The sequence below is a fragment of the Pristiophorus japonicus genome, chromosome 9, assembly GCF_044704955.1.
Source record: "Pristiophorus japonicus isolate sPriJap1 chromosome 9, sPriJap1.hap1, whole genome shotgun sequence".
Classification (NCBI taxonomy): Eukaryota; Metazoa; Chordata; class Chondrichthyes; family Pristiophoridae; genus Pristiophorus; species Pristiophorus japonicus.
This window is the reverse complement of record NC_091985.1, coordinates 166,680,729-166,701,828: the sequence shown is the minus strand read 5'-3', so window position 1 is coordinate 166,701,828 and position 21,100 is coordinate 166,680,729. Positions and strand designations below refer to the sequence as shown.

General features: G+C 43.2%; 2 protein-coding genes across 3 annotated transcripts in view; one reads left to right on the top strand and one right to left on the bottom strand.

Moving 5' to 3' along the window:
* The window catches only part of dhx57 (DEAH (Asp-Glu-Ala-Asp/His) box polypeptide 57), a 96,214-nt gene extending 92,741 nt beyond the window's left edge, over positions 1-3,473 (top strand). For both annotated transcript variants that reach the window (XM_070890076.1, XM_070890075.1), the window contains 2 exons: positions 172-372; positions 2,602-3,473. In XM_070890076.1, the coding sequence (XP_070746177.1) occupies positions 172-372; positions 2,602-2,745 (345 nt within the window). In that variant the 3' untranslated portion in view covers positions 2,746-3,473. The remainder of the gene's footprint in view (positions 1-171; positions 373-2,601) is intronic.
* Positions 3,474-10,358: 6,885 nt separating this feature from the next.
* LOC139272748 (gem-associated protein 6-like) lies at positions 10,359-20,648 on the bottom strand. Its single transcript, XM_070888855.1, is given in 4 exon segments — positions 10,359-11,074; positions 12,215-12,348; positions 12,350-12,369; positions 20,550-20,648. Coding segments are annotated over 4 exon segments (633 nt in total). The 5' UTR covers positions 20,644-20,648; the 3' UTR covers positions 10,359-10,689.
* Positions 20,649-21,100: the final 452 nt, after the last annotated feature.

The following is a 21,100-nucleotide window of genomic DNA, read 5'->3' as shown; positions in this document are numbered from 1 at the left end:
ATATAAATGCAAGTTTTTTTTAAATTGCACTGCCATTAAAATCTTCATTAAAAGCAGTACCCTTCTAGCCCATTAATGATTAACCTTTTTTTGCTTAACTAATTGATTTCTAGCGGGCTTCCCTGTATAAAGAACATAAATATAAAATTGTTTGCTATATTTGGATCCTAGGTCCGACACTTTGAAAGTCCTTATTTGGTGTACCACGAGAAGGTGAAAACCAGCAGAGTGTTTCTGCGAGACTGCAGCATGATTTCTGTGTACCCTCTCGTGCTGTTTGGGGGTGGCCAGGTCAGTGTGGAACTCGAGAAGGGGCAGTTCATCATTTCTCTCGATGACGGATGGATTCGATTTGCCGCTGCTTCCCATCAGGTAAAGGGGCAATTTGGAGGGTTTTATTTTTCTATCGGTTGAGGATAATTTATTGTTTCTCTGAAACGATTACTCTGTGTAAATTGAGCGGTGCTCCACCAGTAATGACTCGATCGATAAGTCACTACAGGCTGTAAGTCCGACCTGTATAGACAGGAAGATCCCATGTTCCATCAGCGTCTGTGCTGAGTTAGCTGGCCAGTGATTGGGATGTTAAAACTGACATTATTGTGGACCGAGGGGAAAACTGAACAGGAGTTGTTAAACTCCCTTCCCTTGCCACCGACTCCATCCCTCTCCCTGGCAACCGTCTGAGGCTGACCAAATCTGTTCGCAGCCTTGGTGTTATATTTGAGCTTCTGACCACATATCTGTGTAATCATTAAAACCGTCCTTTTCCACCTCCGTAACCTCGTTCGACTCTGCTCCTGCCTCGGCTCATCTGCTGTTGAAACCTTCTCCATGCCTTTGTTACCTCTAGACTTGACTATTCCAACACTCCCCTGGCTGCCCTCCCTAGTTCTACCCTCCATAAACTTGAGGACATCCAAAACTCGGCTGCCCGTGTCCTAACTCGCACCAAGTCCCGCTCGCCCATCTCCCCTGTGCTCGCTGACCTACATTGGCTCGAATTTAACATTCTCATCTCACTGGTGTGTGGCACTGGGGGAACCATATCATCATAACTCAGCATGTGCCTTCTGCAGAGGAGGGGAGAATAGGGAAAAAAGTGACGAGTAGGGGGAAGGGAACAAATGCTGTTGTCTTGCTGTTCCGGACGTTACCACTTGAGGGCTCTTGTCATCCAATTGCTGTAACGACTTTGCTAAGCAATGAAACTGCTGTAAAATCTACATAAATATTTTTGATGAGTGGTTCTTGATCACTGCTTTGTGGAGCATCTGCACTCTGCAACCTAAGTAGTAAAATGTACTTTTAAAAAATTGGTGCAGATAGAACCACAGCTTCAACAAGGAGAGTATCACTGGTCGCAAGTACTTCAGAGAGGCTTGGTTCTTATTTGCTATTTGCCGCTCAGGAGATTCATATTCCGACTTGGATAACTAAATAAATGATGATGGATTTATTTCACCAGTTTTCCTTTGAAATTAACCATTTTGCAATGTCAATTTATTATTAAGTGTCAGCTGTGGCTCAGTGGGTAGCACACTCGCCTGAGTTAGAAGGTTGTGGGTTCAAGTCCCACTCCAGGAACGTGGGCACAGAAATCTAGGCTGACACTCCAGTGCAGTGCTGAGGGAGCGTTGCACTGTTGGAGATGCCATTTTTCGGATGAGACGTTAAACCAAGGCCCCGTCTGCTCCCTCAGGTGGACTTAAAAGATCCCATGGCACTATTTCGAAGAAGAGCAGGGGAGTTATCTCTGGTGTCCTGGGGCCAATATTCATCCCTCAATCAACATAACAAAAACAGATTATCTGGTCATTATCCCATTGCTGTTTGTGGGAGCTTGCTGTGCGCAAATTGGCTGCCGTGTTTCCCACATTACAACAATAAGTCACAGACAGGAAGTAGATATGCTTATCACCATTACTTACAATGTTTGATTAAATATCAAGTCAAAATTGCTATTTATATTTTTCTTATCAATTAAATATTCCATAAACATGTTTAATATTCAAACAGAACTGTTACAAACTGGAGCCACAGCAAATATTTATCATCAGAGATCAATCTCATTGAACTTTGGCCTCTTCTATGGACTTTAGAACTAGGAATCTGGCAAACTACATTTAGTCTACATTTGCGCAGTTTCATGTTTTTTAACCTGTGGCATTAAAATAAGCTCTTGCATTTATCTTGGTGTGGTTTACAGACACCAGGTTCAGATGCATTCTTTTGGCAATTCTGAAACATAAGCAGGTGGTTTAGGTTTTTAAAATGACATAGACTCGTTTTAATCTCAAGAGATCGAAGAGAAATTCTCCAGATATTTTTTTCTCCCTAATTGGCCTGAGTTTTAAAATCTGATATTTTTCCTCTCCCAGGAGACTACATGGCCTCTGGTGAGTGGGGAGTGTCTGTATTGTGATGCACAGAACATCCCAACTGTATGGGACAGGCTAGATGAGACCGTGGGTCTTTTGCTGTCCCTCATTTTCCTACGTTCGTTTTATAGATATAGATATCGACATATAATATTTAGCTGTAAAAGGAATGCGCCCTCTTTTTAACCAGTATTTCTTCCTCCTCTTGCACTACACCCAGATCGCTGAGCTGGTGAAAGAACTGCGCTGGGAATTAGACCAGCTACTGGAGGATAAAATCAAGAACCCCTCTATGGACTTGTGCACTTGCCCACGGGGATCGCTCATCATCGACATGATCGTGAAACTGATAACTACGCAGTGACGACTGCAGAGAAAGATTTGAACGCACTGAGAGCTTGGGTGGATCTGCTCACCCATTTGCACTGCCTTCCCAAACACTGGCAACAGATTGCATATCTGTGAGCACTTCAGGTGAAGATGGAAGTGACTGAGCCACTTGATCCAGCTACACTATGTATGCACCCAATACTCTAATCAGTGCAACAAGCGAAAACCTGCTGGGTCTGTCAGTAAAGGATATTTTACTGACAGCCCCAGAACTGCTACAACTTTGTTATGGAAGTCACATATTTACTGTTCAACATAGGACGCACATGGAAGCTTGCAGGCTCGGTGGATTATTACCGAGCAAAAACTTAACATGCCTATGAGGTGAAGTTAACCAGATTCCACTTAGTAGAATGTAGCTTTCCCCAGAGAAATGCTTGAGACTAACTAATGGCATCGCTGATATTGGTTATTACATCTTGGAGTGACTACTGCTGCAGTTCGAAATTTCAGTTAATTGGCTGCTTGCATCGGACAGAGAAAAAAAATAAGTGCATGACTGAGACCGTCACACTTCCCTCCATTGGATGAAGAAATAGTTTAATTAGGAGCTAAGAAATAAACATCAATCAGCCTTTAAAAGACTCTGCTATCACTCCAGTAACTAAATGAACCATGCCAAAGTTGTTGCACTTTTAAGGTGTGTTGGAATATAAAATGAGAAACCATCAGTCCTTAATTAAAATAGATATATATTTGCAACCCATGTGTTATTCTTACAAACTTCGTGTATTCTCTTCTGCCTGCTGCTTTGACAATATTTTTTAGATTGAGGGGGAAAATATTCAGCGGGTACTGAGCAGACGGCCATTTTAATGGTGAGGACTCTGGCTCAAACACTTTACAGCAGGAGCTAAGTAGATACTGATGAATCTGGATCAGATCACTGGGAGAATGAGCAAAGCATGTGATACATTCTTAAAATTAAACATTTAGGTGCTGGTGACCTGTCGAAGTAGGGATTTGTCTTTAAGAAAGAAAGGCTTGCATTTATATTGCACCTTTCACGACTTCGAGGCATCCCAGTGCTTTAAGAACATAATAAATAGGAGCAGGAGTGGGCTATTCGGCCCCTCGAGCCTGCTTCGCCATGCAATAACATCATGGCTGATCTGAACTTGGCCTCAACTCCACTTCCCTGCCCGCTCCCCGTAACTCCCAAGTAGTTCAAGAATTTGTCCATCTCTGCCTTGAATATATTCAATGACCCAGCCTCCACACCTCTCTGGGGTAGAAAATTTCAAAGATTCACCACCCTCAGAGAAGAAATTCCTCCTCATCTCTGTCTTAAATGGGCGGCCCCTTATTCTGAAACTATGCCGCCTAGTTCTAGATTTCCCCCACGAGGGGGATCCTCTCTGCATCTACCCTGTCAAGCCCCCTCAGAATATTATATGTTTCAATAAGATCACCTCTCATTCTTCTAAACTCCAAAGAGTAGAGGCCCAATCTGCTCAACCTTTCCTCATAAGACAACCCCTTCATCTCAGGAATCAACCTCGTGAACCTTCTCTGAACTGCCTCCAATACAAATATATCCCTCGCTAAATAAGGAGACCAAAACTGTATGCAGTACTCTAGATGTGGCCTCACCAATACCCTGTACAGTTGTAGCAGGACTTCTCTGCTTTTATACTCCACCCCCTTACAATAAAGGCCAACATTCCATTTGCCTTCCTAATTACTTGCTGTACTTGCATACTCACTTTTTGTGTTTCATGTACGAGGACCCCCAGATCCCTCTGCACCGCAGCATTCTGTAGTCCCCATTTAAATAATATTTTGCTTTTCTATTCCTACCAAAGTGGATAACCTCACATTGTCCCACATTATACTCCATCTGCCAAATGTTTGCCCACTCACTTAACCTACCTATATCCCTTTGTAGACACTTTGTGTCCTCCTCACAACTTGCTTTCCCATTTATCTTTGCATCATCAACAAATTTGACTACAATACACTCGGTCCCTTCATCTAAGTCATCAATATAGATTGTAAATAGTTGAGACCCGAGCACTGATCCCTGGCACTCCACTAGTTACAGTTTGCCACCCTAAAAATGACCCATTTATCCCGACTCTGTTTTCTGTTGTTAGCCAATCCTCTCTCCGTGCTAATATATTACCCCCAACGCCATGAGCTCTTATCTTGTACAATAACCTTTTATGTGGCACCTTATCGAATGCCTTTTGGAAATCCAAATACACTGCATCTATTGGTACATAAAGGTACCCCTTTATCCACCCTGCTCATCACATCCTCAACTCTAATAAATCAGGTCCAGGGGACTTGTCGGCCTTTAGTCCCATTAGAGAAAAAGTACTAGGTGAACTAATTATAGTGATTGAACAAATATAAGGGAGGAATATAAAACAAAGTCTCTGCCATTTCCATTATTAATTCCCCAGACTCATCCTCTAAGGGACCAATGTTTACTTTAGCTACTCTCTTCATTTTTATTAATTTGTAGAAGCTCTTACTGTCTGTTTTTATATTTCTTGCTAGTTTACTCTCAATCTATTTTCTCCCTCTTATTTATTTAGTCATCCTTTGCTGGTTTCTAAAAATGTCCCAATCTTCTGGCCTACCTAATCTTGGCAACATTGTATACCGTTGTTTTCAATTTGATACCATCCTTAACTTCCTTAGTTAGCCATGGATGGTTCATCCTTCTCACTGGAATATTATATTATCTTTGTTGAGAGTTATGAAATATCTCCTTAAATGCCTGCCACTGTTTATCTACCGTCTTACCTTTTAATCTATTTCCCTAGTCCACTTTAGCCAATTCTGTCTTCATACCTTTGTAATTGCCTTTATTTAAATTTAAGATACTAGTTTCAGACCCAAGTTTCTCAACCTCAAACTCATGTTATGATCGCTCTTCCCTAGAGGATCCTTTACTGAAAGATCCTTAATAATCCTGTCTTATTACACCTTACCAGATCTAAAATAGTCAGTTCCCTGGTTGGTTCCACAACGTATTGTTCTAAAAAAAAAAGTCCCAAACTCGTCCACAAGGCTACCTTTGCCAATTTGATTTGTCCAATCTATATGAAGATTAAAATTGGCCAAGATTATTGCAGTACCTTTCTTATAAGCTCCCATTATTTCTTGATTTATACTCTGTCCTGCAGTGCAATCACTGTTAGGGGGCCTATAGACTACTCCCACCAGTGACTTATTTCCCTTACTATTTATCTCCACCCAAACTGATTCTACATCTTGATCTTCCGAGCCAAGATCATTTCTCACTACTGTACTGATCTCATCCTTTATTAATCAAGCTACCCCCACCTCCTTTTTCTTTCCGAACTGTCAAATATCCCCGAGTATTCAGTTCTCAGGCTTGGTAACCTTGCAATCATGTCTCTCAGATTATAACCATTTATTTCTATTTGTGCCGTCAATTCATCTATCTTGTTACAAATGCTGCATGCATTCAGAAAAAGAGCCTTTAATTTATTCTTTTCACCATTTTCCCCTACTCTGTCCCTACTTCCTGGTGCACTCTTACGTTTGTACGCTCTGTCCTATCCTGTCACACTCTGGTTATTATTGTCCCCAATGAAGTACTTTTAGCACTTCTGTAAGAAGAACATAAGAAATAGGAGCAGGAGTAGGCCAGAGGCCTCTCGAGCCTGCTCCACCATCAGTTCCACTTCCCTGCCTGTTCCCCTGAACCCTTTACTGCCTTATCGTTCAAAAATCTGGCTATCTCCATCTTAAATATATTCAATCACCCAGCCTCCACAGCTCTCTGGGGTAGAGAATTCCAAAGATTCACCACCCTCAGAGAAGAAATTCCTCCTCATCTCCATTTTAAATGGGCGATCCCTTATTCTGAAACTATGCCCCCTGGTTCGAGATTCCCCCATGAGGGGAAACATCCTCTCTGCAGCCACCCTGTCAATCCCCCTCAAAATCTTAAAAGTTTCAAAGATGACCTCTCATTCTTCTAAACGCCAATGAGTATAGGCCCAACCTGCTCAACCTTTCCTCATAAGACAACCCCTTCATCTCAGGAATCAACCGAGTGAACTTCTCTGATCTGCCTCGAATACAAATATATCCCTCCCTAAATACGGAGACCAAAACTCAACGCAGTACTCCAGGTATGGTCTCACCAAGGCCCTGTACAGTTGTAGCAGGACTTGCCTACTTTTATATTCAATCCCCCTTGCAACAAAGGCCAACATTCCATTTGCCTTCCTAATTAGTTGCTGTACCTGCATACTCACTTTTTGTGTTTCATGTACGAGGACCTCCAGGTCCCTCTGTACCGCAGCATTCTGTAGTCTCCATTTAAATAATACTTTGCTTTTCTATTCCTACCAAAGTGGATAATCTCACATTTCCCCACATTATAGAAACATAGAAAATAGGTGCAGGAGTAGACCTTTCGAGCCTGCACCTCCATTCAACATGATCATGGCTGATCATGCAATTTCAGTACCCCATTCCTGCTTTCTCTCCATACCCCTTGATCCCTTTAGCCATAAGGGCCACATCTAACTCCCTTTTGAATATATCCAACAAACATGACTCAACAATTTTCTGTGGTACAGAATTCCACAGGTTCACAATTCTGAGTGAAGAAGTTTCTCCTCATCTATATGGCTTTACCCCTTATCCTTAGACTGTGACCCCTGGTTTTGGACTTCCCCAACATCAGGAACATTCTTCCTGCATCTAACCTGTCCAGTCCCGTCAGAATATTATATGCTTCTATGAGATCCCCTCTCATTCTTCTAAATTCCAGGGAATATAAGCCTAGTTGATCCAGTCTTTCTTTATGTCAGTCCTGCCATCCCGGGAATCAGTCTGGTGAACCTTCGCTGCATTCCCTCAATAGCAAGAATGTCCTTCCTCAGATTAGGATACCAAAACTGCAAACAATACTCAAGGTGTGGTCTTACCAAGGCCCTGTACAACTGCAGTAAGACCTCCCTGCTCAAATCTTCTCACTATGAAGACCAACATGCCATTTGCTTTCTTTACTGCCTGCTGTACCTGCATGCCTACTTTCAATGACTGATGTACCATGACAACCAGGTCTCGTTGCATCTCCCCTTTTCCTAATCTGTCACCATTCAGATAATATTCTGCCTTCCTGTTTTTGCCACCAAAGTGGATAACTTCACATTTATCCACATTATACTGCATCTGCCATGCATTTGCCCATTCACCTAACCTGTCCAAGTCGCCCTGCAGCCTCTTAGCATCCTCCTCACAGCTCACACCGCCACCCAGTTTAGTGTCATCTGCAAACTTGGAGATATTACACTCAATTCTATCTGCCAAGTGTTTGCCCACTCACCCTGTCTATATCCCTTTGAAGACTTTGCGTCCTCCTCACAACTTGCTTTCCCACTTATCTTTGTATCGTCAACAAATTTGGCTACATTGCACTTGGTTCCTTCATCCAAGTCATTATTATAGATTGTAAATAGTTGAGGCCCAGCACCGATCCCTGTGGCACCCCACTAGTTACAGTTTGCCAACCTGAAAATGACCCATTTATCCCGACTTTTTTCTGTTAGGCAATTCTCAATCCATGCTAATATATTACCCCCAAACCCGTGAACTTTTATCTTGTGCAGTAACCTTTTATGTGGCACCTTATCGAATGCTTTCTGGACATCCAAATATACAAACATCTACTGGTACCCCTTTATCCACCCTGCCCGTTACATCCTCAAAGAATTCCAGCAAATCTATCAAACATGATTTCCCTTTCATAAAACCATGCTAACTCTGCCTGACTGTAATATGTTTTTCCAAATGTCCTGCTACTGCTTCCATAATGGACTCCAGCATTTTCCCAATGACAGATGTTAGACTAACAGGTCTGTAGTTTCCTGCTTTCTGTCTCTTTTTTTTTTAAATAGGGGCGTTACATTTGCGTTTTTCCAATCCGCTGGGACCTCCAGAATCCAGGGAATTTTGGTAGATTGCAACCAATGCATCCACTACTTAAGTCCCTAGGATGCAGACCATCAGATCCAAGGGACTTGTCCACCTTTTAGTCCCATTATTTTACTGAGTACAGGATACTACTTCTTTAGTGATGGTGATCGTTTTTAAGTTCCCCCTCTCTATAGCCCCTTGATAATCTATTATGGGATGTTTTTAGTGTCTTCTACTGTGAAGACCAATACAAAATATTTGTTTGAAGTCTTTGCCTTTACCCTGTCCCCATTGTTAATTCCCCAATCTCATCCTCTAAAAAACCAACGTTTACTTTAGCTACTCTCTTCCTTTTTATATACCTGTAGAAGCTCTTACTATCTATTTTTATATTTCTTGTTAACCAGAAATGGCCACAGTACTCCAGGTGTGATCTGACCATGTCACTGTACAGTTTGGTCACTATTTCCTCTGGACTCGTATAGTAGTTTTGACTATAGTTCAACAGTCCACTGGTTTTGTTGATTGCTACTATGCATTGGTTGGACATGTTGAAAATCAAATCTACTAGGGCTAGTAGCCTTTCAAACTTGGTCAAATGACTTTCGGAAGTTGGTCAGGCAGGATCTTCGCCTTCTAAAGTGGTTTTGACAGCTGCCAATTAGGTAATTCCATTATTTTAGATGGAATTCAAGACAGACTAATAGGTTTGCAGACGCCCTTGGCTAATTTTGTACCCTTTTTTGGTATGAGTATATTAGGCTGTTTCCAATCTACAGGTACCTCCCCAGTGTCCATCAACTCCCTCAAATGATTGTCAATGTCTCACAAATGTTCTCATTAGTCACATCTCCCCATGGGATTTGTTTTAAGCCATTTCAGCTTGTCTGGACTTGCATTCAGCCATGAATGTTGCCCTGGTTCTCTCTTTGGGAAGGGCAAGTTATTCACATCTTCCATTGTGAATACAAGGAGGAAGTTAACATTCAGACTATTTAGTATTCTGTGCTCATCCTCAGTTTCATGTCCATTTGCACCTTGTATTTTTCTCACCTCTTCTGACAGTCATCTTGCTCTTGTACTGAATTAATTGTTATGTATTGATAAGTCTCACTTTGCCCCCATGATCACCTTTTGATATTGCACGTTCGGTGTTCATCAGTTCCCCTTTCTCCTTGCAGGATTCATAAGATCATTTTCCCCCTTTATTTCATATGTACAGTTACTCGATTTAGGGTCATTTTTGTTTGGTCTCAGCTTGTTGATCTTAGATTTGCATTTGTCCTGCAGGCACAGCATTATTCCTTTAAAGGCATTTCATGTGTCCTCTGCTGATATGTTGAACAACCTCTTCCAATCCATTGGAGGAAGATGTTCATTCTCACATTTGGATGATTTTAAAATACAAACCCCTAACACTCATTTTCATTATGCAGATTTTTCAATTGAAGCGGTTGTAATTCAAACATCACAATGTAGATCAAATATGTATGGTTCTGCCATATATAACACTAATAGAAATGGCTGCTGTGGCCATATATCCTTTTACAAATAAATTGGATCTATAAACTGCAGAATGGAAGTTGCACAGTTAAACAGTACCTTGTTTCATGAGATAAATACATATGAAAGCTTCCAGGAACAGCAGATAATCTCAACATTAGTTTGAGACTCTGTTATAGGTTTTTCAAAAATGGCATTGGATAGATATTTGCAGGAGAAACAATTGCAGGGAAAGAACAGGGGAGTGGGACTAACTTCGAAATGGACCAAATAGCGGTGCTGTATGATTCTATGGTACATCAATTTGGATCATATTAGCTTTAACTTTCATTTTTTACTCTGCACTGTAGCAATAAAGACACCACCACATCATCTCTGGGCTGGGGACCTAGAACGGAAGTGCAGCTAATGTTTAACAATGCTGTTGAAGAATGGATACCAAATTTACCAGAAGAAATATATATTTAATAATTTAACATTAGTAACTATCTCCCCCCCAAATCCCTCAATCATTTTTGTGATCAGCATCTGGATTACAGTTGATGAGACTTTGCACCCTGGATAAGATAATTTCATTGGAGCTATTGCAGTCTTCTGGATTGTATGGTGGAGATACTGTCAATACCCCAGCCACACACAGCACCTTGCGTTGGTCCCCCTGCTCTGTAACAGGAATCCGATTTTTCTCGAGCCAAGATTTAAGGCTGGATTTCCGTTGTTCAAGCTCCTCGTTGCTGTAGACCCTGGCAGCTACAGGCATAAACAAAGCAGAGAGCCTCTCAGTTGTGTTGTTTTCCCCTTCATTGATCAGTTCCACTGTCTGGATCGCGTGGCCCATAATGGTCACGACAGACACCTTCCCTTCATCTATGAAGTTCACCAGAACAATGCTGAAAGACATTTTGTAAAATCAAGTTGGTCACTGAGAACTACGGACAGCAAAGCTACAGTTAAAATTTGCTACGTTTGAATATGAAAAACCTCCACAACTTCCTAACAGATGATTGCAGCCAAATGGGCATCAATGTTAAATGCCAGAGATCATGGCTGGCCTCAGCTGCCCCAGCACCATGCCCTCCAAAACTGACTCACTCGTGTGTAAACTGCACACACCAGGGCTACAGCTTTTCACTGCAAGATGCTGGAATCCCAAGTGTGCTGGAGTACAATCCTCCCACAACAAGCATGTCCCCAAAACAATGCTATTGGCATATCCCAGTCAGACCAAGTCATGGGTGCCCTTTACTTGTTTAAGTATCAGCCATGGATCAATGGGCAGCACACTCACCTCAGTCAGGAAAGTCGTGGGTTCAAGTCCCACTCCAGGGACTTGAGCATGTAATCCAGGCTGACACTACAGTGCAGTACTGAGGGAATGCTGCACTGTCGGAGGTGCCGTCTTTCGGATGAGACGTTAAACCGAGGCTCCGTCTGCTCTCTCAGGTGGACGCAAAAGATCCCATGGCACTATCTCAAAGAAGAGCAGGGGAGATATCCCCAGTGTCCTGGCCAATATTTATCCTCAATCAACATAACAAAAACAGATTATCTGGTCATTATCACATTGCTGTTTGTGGGAGCTTGCTGTGCACAAATTGGCTGCCGCGTTTCCCACATTACAACAGTGACTACACTCCAAAAAGTACTTCATTGGCTGTAAGGTGCTTTGAGACATGTGGTGGTCGTGAAAGGTGCTATATAAATGTAAGTCTTTTCTTTTACTGGAGCAACACCAGCCAAGGCACACTTGTAGATAGAGACACGTAGAAAAAATGTTTTCACTTGTGGGGAAGACCAAAACTAGGGGCCATAAATATTAAAGTCATTAATAAATCCAGTAAGGAATTCAGGAGAAACATTCTTTACCCAGAGAGTGGGTAGATTGTGGAACTCGCTGCCACAGGGAGCAGTTGAGGCAACTAGCAGAGATGCCTTTAAGGGAAAGTTAGATAAGTACATGAGGGATAAAGGAACAGATGGTTATGCTGATGGGGTGGGGTTTAAAGAAATGTTCAGCAAATCTCACTTACCTTCCCGATACGGGGTCGACAGTGAAGACCCAACCCTGGTATGCATTTTTTTCATCTGCAGTGACTTTCACTTCTTTGTTCAGATATTTCTCCCATTCCAAAGGTTTTTTTGTATTCCATTCATTCATATTCACTTATATAATGGCTTTCCCAATCTATCGAAATACAAAAATATACAAATCATAAACATTGTATTCTTCACACTATTATTGAAGGTCTTTATATACTGCAACATCATTTCTTAAAATAAACCTGCAAATAGGATAAATTCAACCCAACGGTGAGTCCCTTTTGAAGGTCATGTGCATTAATACCAAATATGAGGCATCACAAAAATTGGAGATAAAGCAGTGCATTGTATTTAACATTATTTTCTTCAAATTATTCCCTTTATTGCATTACCTCCATTAGACATGTACAATCCTAGAGACAAAAATGGGTGAAATCAAGGAGTGTCAGAAAGGGACATAGGGTTTAACAAAGGCAATAGGACATTAGTGACTAAAGTCACCTAAGAACAGGAGTAGGCCATTTAGCCCCTCGAGCCTGTTCTGCCATTCAATGAGATCATGGCTGATCTGCGACTTAACTCCATAAACCCTTTACCCCATATGCCTCAAAACCTTTGAAAATCTATCAACCTCAGATTTAAAATTAACAATTGATCTAGCATCAATTGCCGTTTGCAGAAGAGAGTTCCAAACTTCTACCACCCTTTGTGTAAAAGTGTTTCCTAATTTCACTCAAAAGGTCTGACTCAAATTTTGAGACTGTCCCCTCGTCCAAGACTCACCAACCAGCGGAAAGTTTATCTCTATCTGTTCCCCGTAATATCTTAAACTTTCCAGCATGCTATCCTCTTCCTCTACTGTAAATACTAATGCAAAGTAATTATTCAGCATGTCTGCCATTTCCTTATCATTGACAGTCACCGTTATCAGTCTTCATGCTGCTGACCAACCTCTTTTTCTTAATATAATTGTTAAAAAAGTGTTGATTTTGATATCCTTGTAAGTTTCTTTTCATACTTCCTTTCTGTAGCTCTTACTTAACATCCGTAGGACAAAGGTCCTCTACCAGCCTGTCCTTGACGCACAGCACTGCACTCCAATCATCAAGATTCACGGCGTGGCCCTCGACAACGTGGACCACTTCCCTATCTCGGGAGCCTTTTATCAACAAAGGCAGACATTGATGCGGAGATTCAACATCGCCTCCAGTGTGCCAGCGCAGCCTTCGGCCATCTGAGGAAAAGAGTGTTTGAAGACCTGGCCCTCAAATCTACCACCAAGCTCATGGTCTACAGGGCTGTAGTAATACCCGCCCTCCTGTATGGATCAGAGGCATGGACGATGTACAGAAGGCACCTCAAGTCGCTGGAAATATATCACCAACAATGTCTCCGCAAGATCCTGCGGATTCCCTGGGAGAACAGGCGCACCAACATCAGTGTCCACGCCCAGGCTAACATCCCCAGCATTGAAGCACTGACCACACTTGATCAGCTTCGCTGGGCAGGCCGCATAGTTTGCATGCCAGATACGAGACTCCCTAAGCAAATGCTTTATGCGGAGCTCCTTCATGGTAAACGAGCTAAAGGTGGGCAGCGGAAGCGTTACAAGGACACCCTCAAAGTCTCCTTGGTAAAGTGCGACATCACCACTGACACCTGGGAGACTCTGGCCGAAGACCGCCCGAGGTGGCGAAAGTGCGGTCTGGGAGGGCGCTGAGTTCTTCGAGTCTCAGCGCAAAGAGCGTGAAGAGATCAGACGCAGGCAGCGGAAAGAGCGTGCGGCAAACCAACCCCACCCACCCCTTCCCTCAACGAATATCTGTCCCACCTGTGACAGAGTCTGTGGCTCTAGTATTGGACTGTTCAGCCACCAGAGAACTCACTTTGGGATTGGAAGCAAGTTTTCCTCGATTCCGAGGGACTGCCTATGATGATGATGATTTCCTGGTTTCAGGGGGAAAAAGTTAAAATTAAAAAGCACTATATCGGAATGTATGAAACATTCAGAACAAGATAGATGTTAATTAATCACACAAATAGAGATAAATGGGTCTGATCTAGTTGCAGGGTGACCAAGTTTGGGAACTAAATATTCTAGTGACTTGACTTTTAGAAAAGATAGGCAAAATAGAAGAGGGCAGGGTAGCCCTGATAATAAACGATGAGGTAAAGACAGTAGTGAGAGAGGATCTTAGCCCAGAAACTCCGTATGGGTGGGGCTAAGAAATAGCAATGGTCAGAAAACACTGGCAGGAGCAGTATATAGACCCCCCGCAATGGCAGTTAGTGTTGGTCAAAGTGTAAATCAGCAAATTAGAGGAGCATGTAACAAAGATAATGCAATAATTGTGGGGGGCTTTAATCATCACATAGACCGGGCAAACTAAATTGGCAAATTTAGAGGACAAGTTCATGGAATGCATTTGAGTCAGTTTTCTCGAAAAATATGTCCAGGGATCAGGCTATTTTAATCTATTATTGTGTAATGAGACAGGGTTAATTAGGAATCTCAAAGAAAAGGATCCTCTGGGGAAGAGTGATCATAATATGAGTGATGTGGTAAAGTCCAAAACTAGGGTCTTAATTCAAACAAAGCCAATTAGGCAAGTATGAGGGGCGAGTTGGTTACAGAAAGAAAATACTTGTATTGATATAGCACCTTTCAGGACCACCGGACGTCTCAAAGCACTTTACAGCCAATGAAGTACTTTTGAAGTGTAGTCACTGTTGCAATGTGGGAAATGCGGCAGCCAACTTGCGAACAGCAAGCTCCCAGAAACAGCAATGTGATAATGACCAGATATTCTGTTTTTGTTATGTTGATTGAGGGATAACTCTTCTGCTCTTCTTCGAAATAGTGCCATGAGATCTTTTATGGCCACCTGAGAGGGCAGACCGAGCCTCGGTTTAACATCTCATCCGAAAGCCAGCACCTCCAACAGTGCAGCACTCCCTCAGCACTGCACCAGATTGTCAGCCTAAATTTATGTGCTCAAGTCCCTGGAGTGGGACTTGAAGTAGGTTACGGTAGATTGGTAAATTAGATTAAAAGATATGACGGTAGATAAGCACGGCAAACATTTAAAGAAATAGATCATAATTCTCAATAATCATACATTCCCTTGAGGGATAAAAACTCCATGGGAAAAGTGGTCCATCCGTGGCTAACTAGTGAATTTAAAAGCGAAGGCTTACAATGTTGCCAAAAAGAGTAGAAAGCCTGAGGTTGGGAGGGTTTTTAGAAATCAGAAAAGGATGACCAAGAAATGAATAAAGAAGGAGAAAATAGAAGAGGAGTAAACTAGCAAGAAATATAAAAACAGATTGTAAGAGCTTCTACAAGTTATGTAAAAAGAGTAGAAAAAGTAAATAATTTCTCAGAGGCAGAGATAGGAGAAATTATAATGGGAATAAGGAAATGGCAGAGACGATAAATATTTTGTATCTGTCAAAGTCAACACGGTTTTATGAAAGGGAAATTGTGTTTTACAAATCAATTAAAGTTTTTTTGAGGTGTAACTAGTAGGGTAGAGGAGGGGGAACCAGTGGATGTAGTATATTTGGATTTTCAAAAGGCATTCGAGAAAGTGCCACGAAGAAGGTTATTACACAAGATTAGGTCTCATGGGATTGGAAGTAATATTAGCTTGAATTGAGGATTGGTTAATGGACAAAAAACAGAGAGTAGGAATAAACAGGTCATTTTGGGGTTAGCAGGTTGTAAATAGTGCAGTGGCACAAGGCCTCAACTATTATCAATCTATATTGATGACTTGGATGAGGGAACCAAGTGTAATGTATCCACGTTTGCTGATGATACAAAGCTGGGGGGGAGGGAGGGGGCGGGGGAGAGTAAGCATGAGGAGGATGCAAAGAGATACAGATAGGTTAAGTGAGTGGGCAGTATGGTGGCAGATGGAGTATAATGTGGGGAAATGTGAAATTATCCACTTCAGTAGGAAGAATAGAAGAGCAGAATATTTATTAATAATAACTTTTATTTATATAGCACCTTGAACGTAGTAAAACGTCCCCAAGGCGCTTCACAACAGTGTTACAGACAAACAGATAAATTTGACACTGAGCCACAGAAAAAATTAAGGCAAATGATCAAAAGCTTGTTTAAAGAGGTAGGTTTTAACGAGCGTCTTAAAAGAGGGTAGAGAGGTTTAGGGAGGGAGCTCCAGAGCTTATGGCCCAACAGCTGCAGGCACGGCCACCGATGGTTGAGCAGTTATAATGAGGGATGTTCAAGAGGCCAGAATTTGAGGAGCGCAGACATCTTGTGGGATTGTGAGACTGAAAAACACTACAGAGATAAGGAAGGACAAGGCCATGGAATGATTTGTAAACAAGGATGAGAATTTTGAAATTGAGGCCAACTGTTTAAGTGGAAGCCAATGTAGGTCAGAAAGCACAGGGCGATGGGTAATCTTGACTTGGTGCGGGTTCGTACACGGGCTGCTGAGTTTTGGATGACCTCAAGTTTACGTAGTGTGGAATGTGGGAGGCCGGCCAGGAGTGAGTTGGAGTAGTCAAGTCTAGAGGTAACAAAATCATGAATGAGGGTTTCAGCAGCAGAAGGGCGGAGGCGGGCAATGTTACGGAAGTGGAAAAAGGCGGTTTCAGTTCTGTCGCGGATAACTCCCCCTCCCTCCAAGAGATGTCTGCGCTCCTCTATTTCTTCCCTAGAGCATCTCTGATTTATAATCGCTCAACCATTGGTGGCCGTGCCTTCTGTTGCCTGGGCCCTAAACTCCGAATTTCCCTGCCTAAACCTCTCCGCCTGTTTCCTCCTTTAAGATGCTCCTTAAAATCTGTCTCTTTCACCAAGCTTTTGATCATCTACCCTAATTTCTCCTTATGTGGCTGTGTCAAATTTTTGGTCTTATAATACTCCTGTGAAGCACCTTGGGACATTTTACTAAGTTAAAGGCACGATATAAATGCAAGTTGTTGTATATTCAAGACACTATGGGAATCAAGGAATATGGGGATAGGGCAGGAAAACGTCACTGAGGTAGAAGATCAGCCGTGATCTTAATGAATGGCAGAGCAGGTTTGACGAGCCATATGGCCCAAGTTGCTCTTATTTCTTATGTTCTTAACTCAACTTGAAGAATCACATACATCAGTTAGGACTATAATTCAGACGCAAGTGGGAGAAATCGAATACAATTTAAGCTTTTGTCTAGAGGTATATGCTGAGAAAAAATCAGCCCCAAAATAATACTCAAATAAATTGCCACAGCCAGTAGTTAACATTGCAGTGCTATTAGCTGAGCTATACAGACGAGGAAGTTTCCAGAGTAGATAGATCCCTGTTCTAGGTTCAACTTGACAACAGCAGCCGCCTGAGTCGGAAGGTTGTGGGTTCAAGCCCCATTCCAGGACACGAGTACCTAATCCATCTGCCTTGCTGGGCACGGAGGATCCTGGGGCACTTAAATCAAAGAAGTGCAGGGAGTTCTCCTGTTATCCTGGGCAAAATTCACCCTCAACCAACACCATCAAAAGATTGGATAGGCTGGGTTTGTTTTCTTTGGACCAGAGGAGCCTGAGGGGAGACCTTATTGAGGTGTATAAAATTATGAGGATATAGTGGATGGGAAGGATCTATTTCCCTTAGCAGAGGGGTCAACAACAATGAGATTTAAAGTAATTGGTAGAAGGTTTAGAGGAGATAGGAGGAGAAATTTCTTCACCCAAAGGGTGGTGGGAGTCTGGAACTCACTGCCGAAAGGGTGGTAGAGGAAAAAACCTTCACCACATTTAAAAAGTACTTGGATGTGCACCTGAAGTGCCATAACCTGCAGGGTTTCAGACCAAGAGCTGGAAAGTGGAATTATGCTGGATAGCTCTTTATCAGCCGGTGTGGGCACAATGGGCTGAAATGGCCGCCTTCCATGCCGTAAATTTCTACGATTCTAAAAACATTTTTAATCTGGTCATTTATTCATTTGTTGTTTGAGACCTTGCTGTGCAAATTGGTTGCTGCATTTGCTGACAATAACACTGACTTCACTTTAAAAATAAATCCATTGATTGTAAAGTACATTGGGACATCCTCAGGATATAAGATGCTGTATAAGTTAAAGTTCTGTATTTGTTATACTTAGCTGATTTCAACCAGAGCTGCAAGAGATTCCTATTTGCATATGGATACCCAATGAGAAGAGGATCCAACTCGGCTGCAATTGTCTCCATAGTCAAATTACCTATTGGCTGGACCCACACATGAAGAATGATTATTTGGGGAAGTTGTCAGAAGAGTGACAAACCAGGATGGACTCATTGACTTTAAGAGTGGTGAAGAAGAGATAGGGATAAAGTTGGCAGAAAAAAAAAAGATAACAAGGGATGTATTTACACTAAAACTTTGGTCCCACTTGCAGTGCCAAACCCAAGAGGTCTGAGACTAACTCCTCTCATACTTCTCTCCAGGACAAAGGCCCGAGAGAGCAGTGTGAGGTACCATACAGGAGGTAATCTTACACCTCTCGGGTTTGACACTGTCTGAAGTTACACTGGGTGAGATGCCAAACCGCATTTTAAAAATGCCATGGGGTCCCTTGGAATTTGTAAACCTGTCTTGCGTTAATTAAACATTTACAATGTGCAAACACTGGTGTCTGCGGTGTATAGACATTAAGTTTTAATGGGTGGGAGAGGAGCTCTTTCTTGGGTAGAAGAGAAGTTCTAATCAGGCTATATGAATGGGGCACTGCCTGGCTTGAATGCATAACACACCAATAAGAGTTTGAGGGAGAATTTATACATGAAATATCAACTTGTCTCTTGTTTTCACGACTGATGCTGCCTGACTAGGGTTTCTAAATCTCCTGGTATGACCTGGAGTCTGCTGAAATAGGGGTTCCTATCCCGAGCATTGCCTCCAGCAGCCCAGGAGATCGGCAATTTAAATTTCCCACCATGGTGTGCCCACATAAACAAATGTGAGGTATTGTAAATAATTACTGTTAGCCTGGCATCAGGAGACAGAACAAGGTTAAAGTACATTAATTTTCAACAGAATAATTTCCAGCCTTTACTACACAGTTCGTCACTAGATGCTACTTGGTGCCGTCACCTGCAGGGAGCCATGACCAGCTGGTGGGGAATCGGGAGTCTGGGGAGAGGGTGGAGAATCTGGAGAGTGAGGGGAGGGGAGAAAAATCGGGGGCGGGGGAAGAGATGGAGACTGGAAATGGGAGGGGGGGGCAGGGGAGAGTAGAGATTGTAGATGGGGTCTCAGGTGATGGGAAGTCAGGGCGAGAAAGGGACTTAGTAATGGAGAACGGGGGTCTTGGAGTTAGGGAATTGGGGGACAAGCGGGGTTTCCGCCCTTCTCTGCTCAAGCGTGGCCGCCTGGCTCTCACACAAATGTAACTCCTTGTGTATCAGCCAGTGGCTCAGTGGGTAGCACTCTTGTCTGAGTCAGAATGTTGTGGGTTCAAGTCCCATTCTAGAGATTTGCATACAAAAATCTGAGCTGGCACTCCAGTGCAGCAGCACTGAAGGAGTGCTGCACTGTCGGAGGTGTCGTCTTTTGGATGAGACGTTAAACGGAAGCCCCATCTGCTCTCTCTCTCTCTCAGGTGGATGTAAAATAACCCATGCCGCTATTTCGAAGAAGAGTAGGGCAGTTATCCACGGTGTCCTGGTAAATATTTATCTCTCAATCAACACAACAAAAACAGATAATCTGGCCATTATCACAGTGCTGTTCGTGGGCACTTACTGAGCACAAACTGGACATCACGTTTCCGACATTACAACACACTTCAAAAGTACTTCATTGGCTGCAAATCGCTCGGGGACACCCGGTGGTTGTGAAAGGCGCTATATAAATGTAAATCTTTCTTTCTCAGAACTTCTCACAGGGCAACGGCTGCTGGCACAAACCCATGAGCAATGACACTCGTTTACAAGGGAGCCAAGGTAAATGCATAACATTTGTAGCAGCCATGGGATCATAATTCATGTGACCCGGCATCACAGGATCAAAACTCCAGCAATGCCTGAAGAAGAGTTGTTAAGCCTGTGCCTGGCCCAGGGTGTCTCCAGTGTTTTGTGTTTGAGATTCCAGTGTCTGCAGCAGGGAGGTGGGGGGACCAGATTGTGACACAAATCTGACTGGCAGTGAAGATGTGCAACATGGAGGGGTTTGGCTGCAGAGACACAGCCGGCGTCATGTTACCCGTACTGTACTGAGCTGAGCTACGTGTGGCCCGGGATTGGCACCGCGGGCGCGCCATCCCACACACACCGCGTTCATTGCTGAGAAATGAAAAGGCGCCACTGCAACTGCACTGCACTCACCTCCTCGCTGCTTGCTTCCGGCGCTGCTCAATGCGCGACGGCCCGCTGTCGCTCCTGAATGACGCCAGCCCGCCGGGGTTCGCAGTGACGTCATACACACAAACCGCCGCGCATTTGAAACGAGTCACGTGAGGACGAGGCGGGAATGCCGCGAGAAGCCGCGCCTGCGGGCAAGCGGATGGACGCCTTGTGTGGTGCTCCGCTCACCGTCTCGTTAACGTTGGAAACCTGGCACGAATACCTCGTGTCATATATTTGATTAATGTTTAAAATGTGAGGATAATCAGCGGGGTGCGAGGGTTTTCTTGTGGTAATTGCCCCTGCAATCTGACGACCGTTTTATGTCCATTAGAGCGTGTCCCGCTCCCCAAACACCAGCACACACGGAGCGCTGGGGGGCTTGACTTCCCCCAATTACAGGCCGCCAAGGACAGGGATACGGGGATGGCGGCCCCTTCCCTTTGTGTGGGGCGCAGGGCGGTTCTCCAGGGTGTTGGTCAGACGCCGATTGTCGCCGTACGTGTCCAAACAATCCGCTCAGCAGTGCCCTC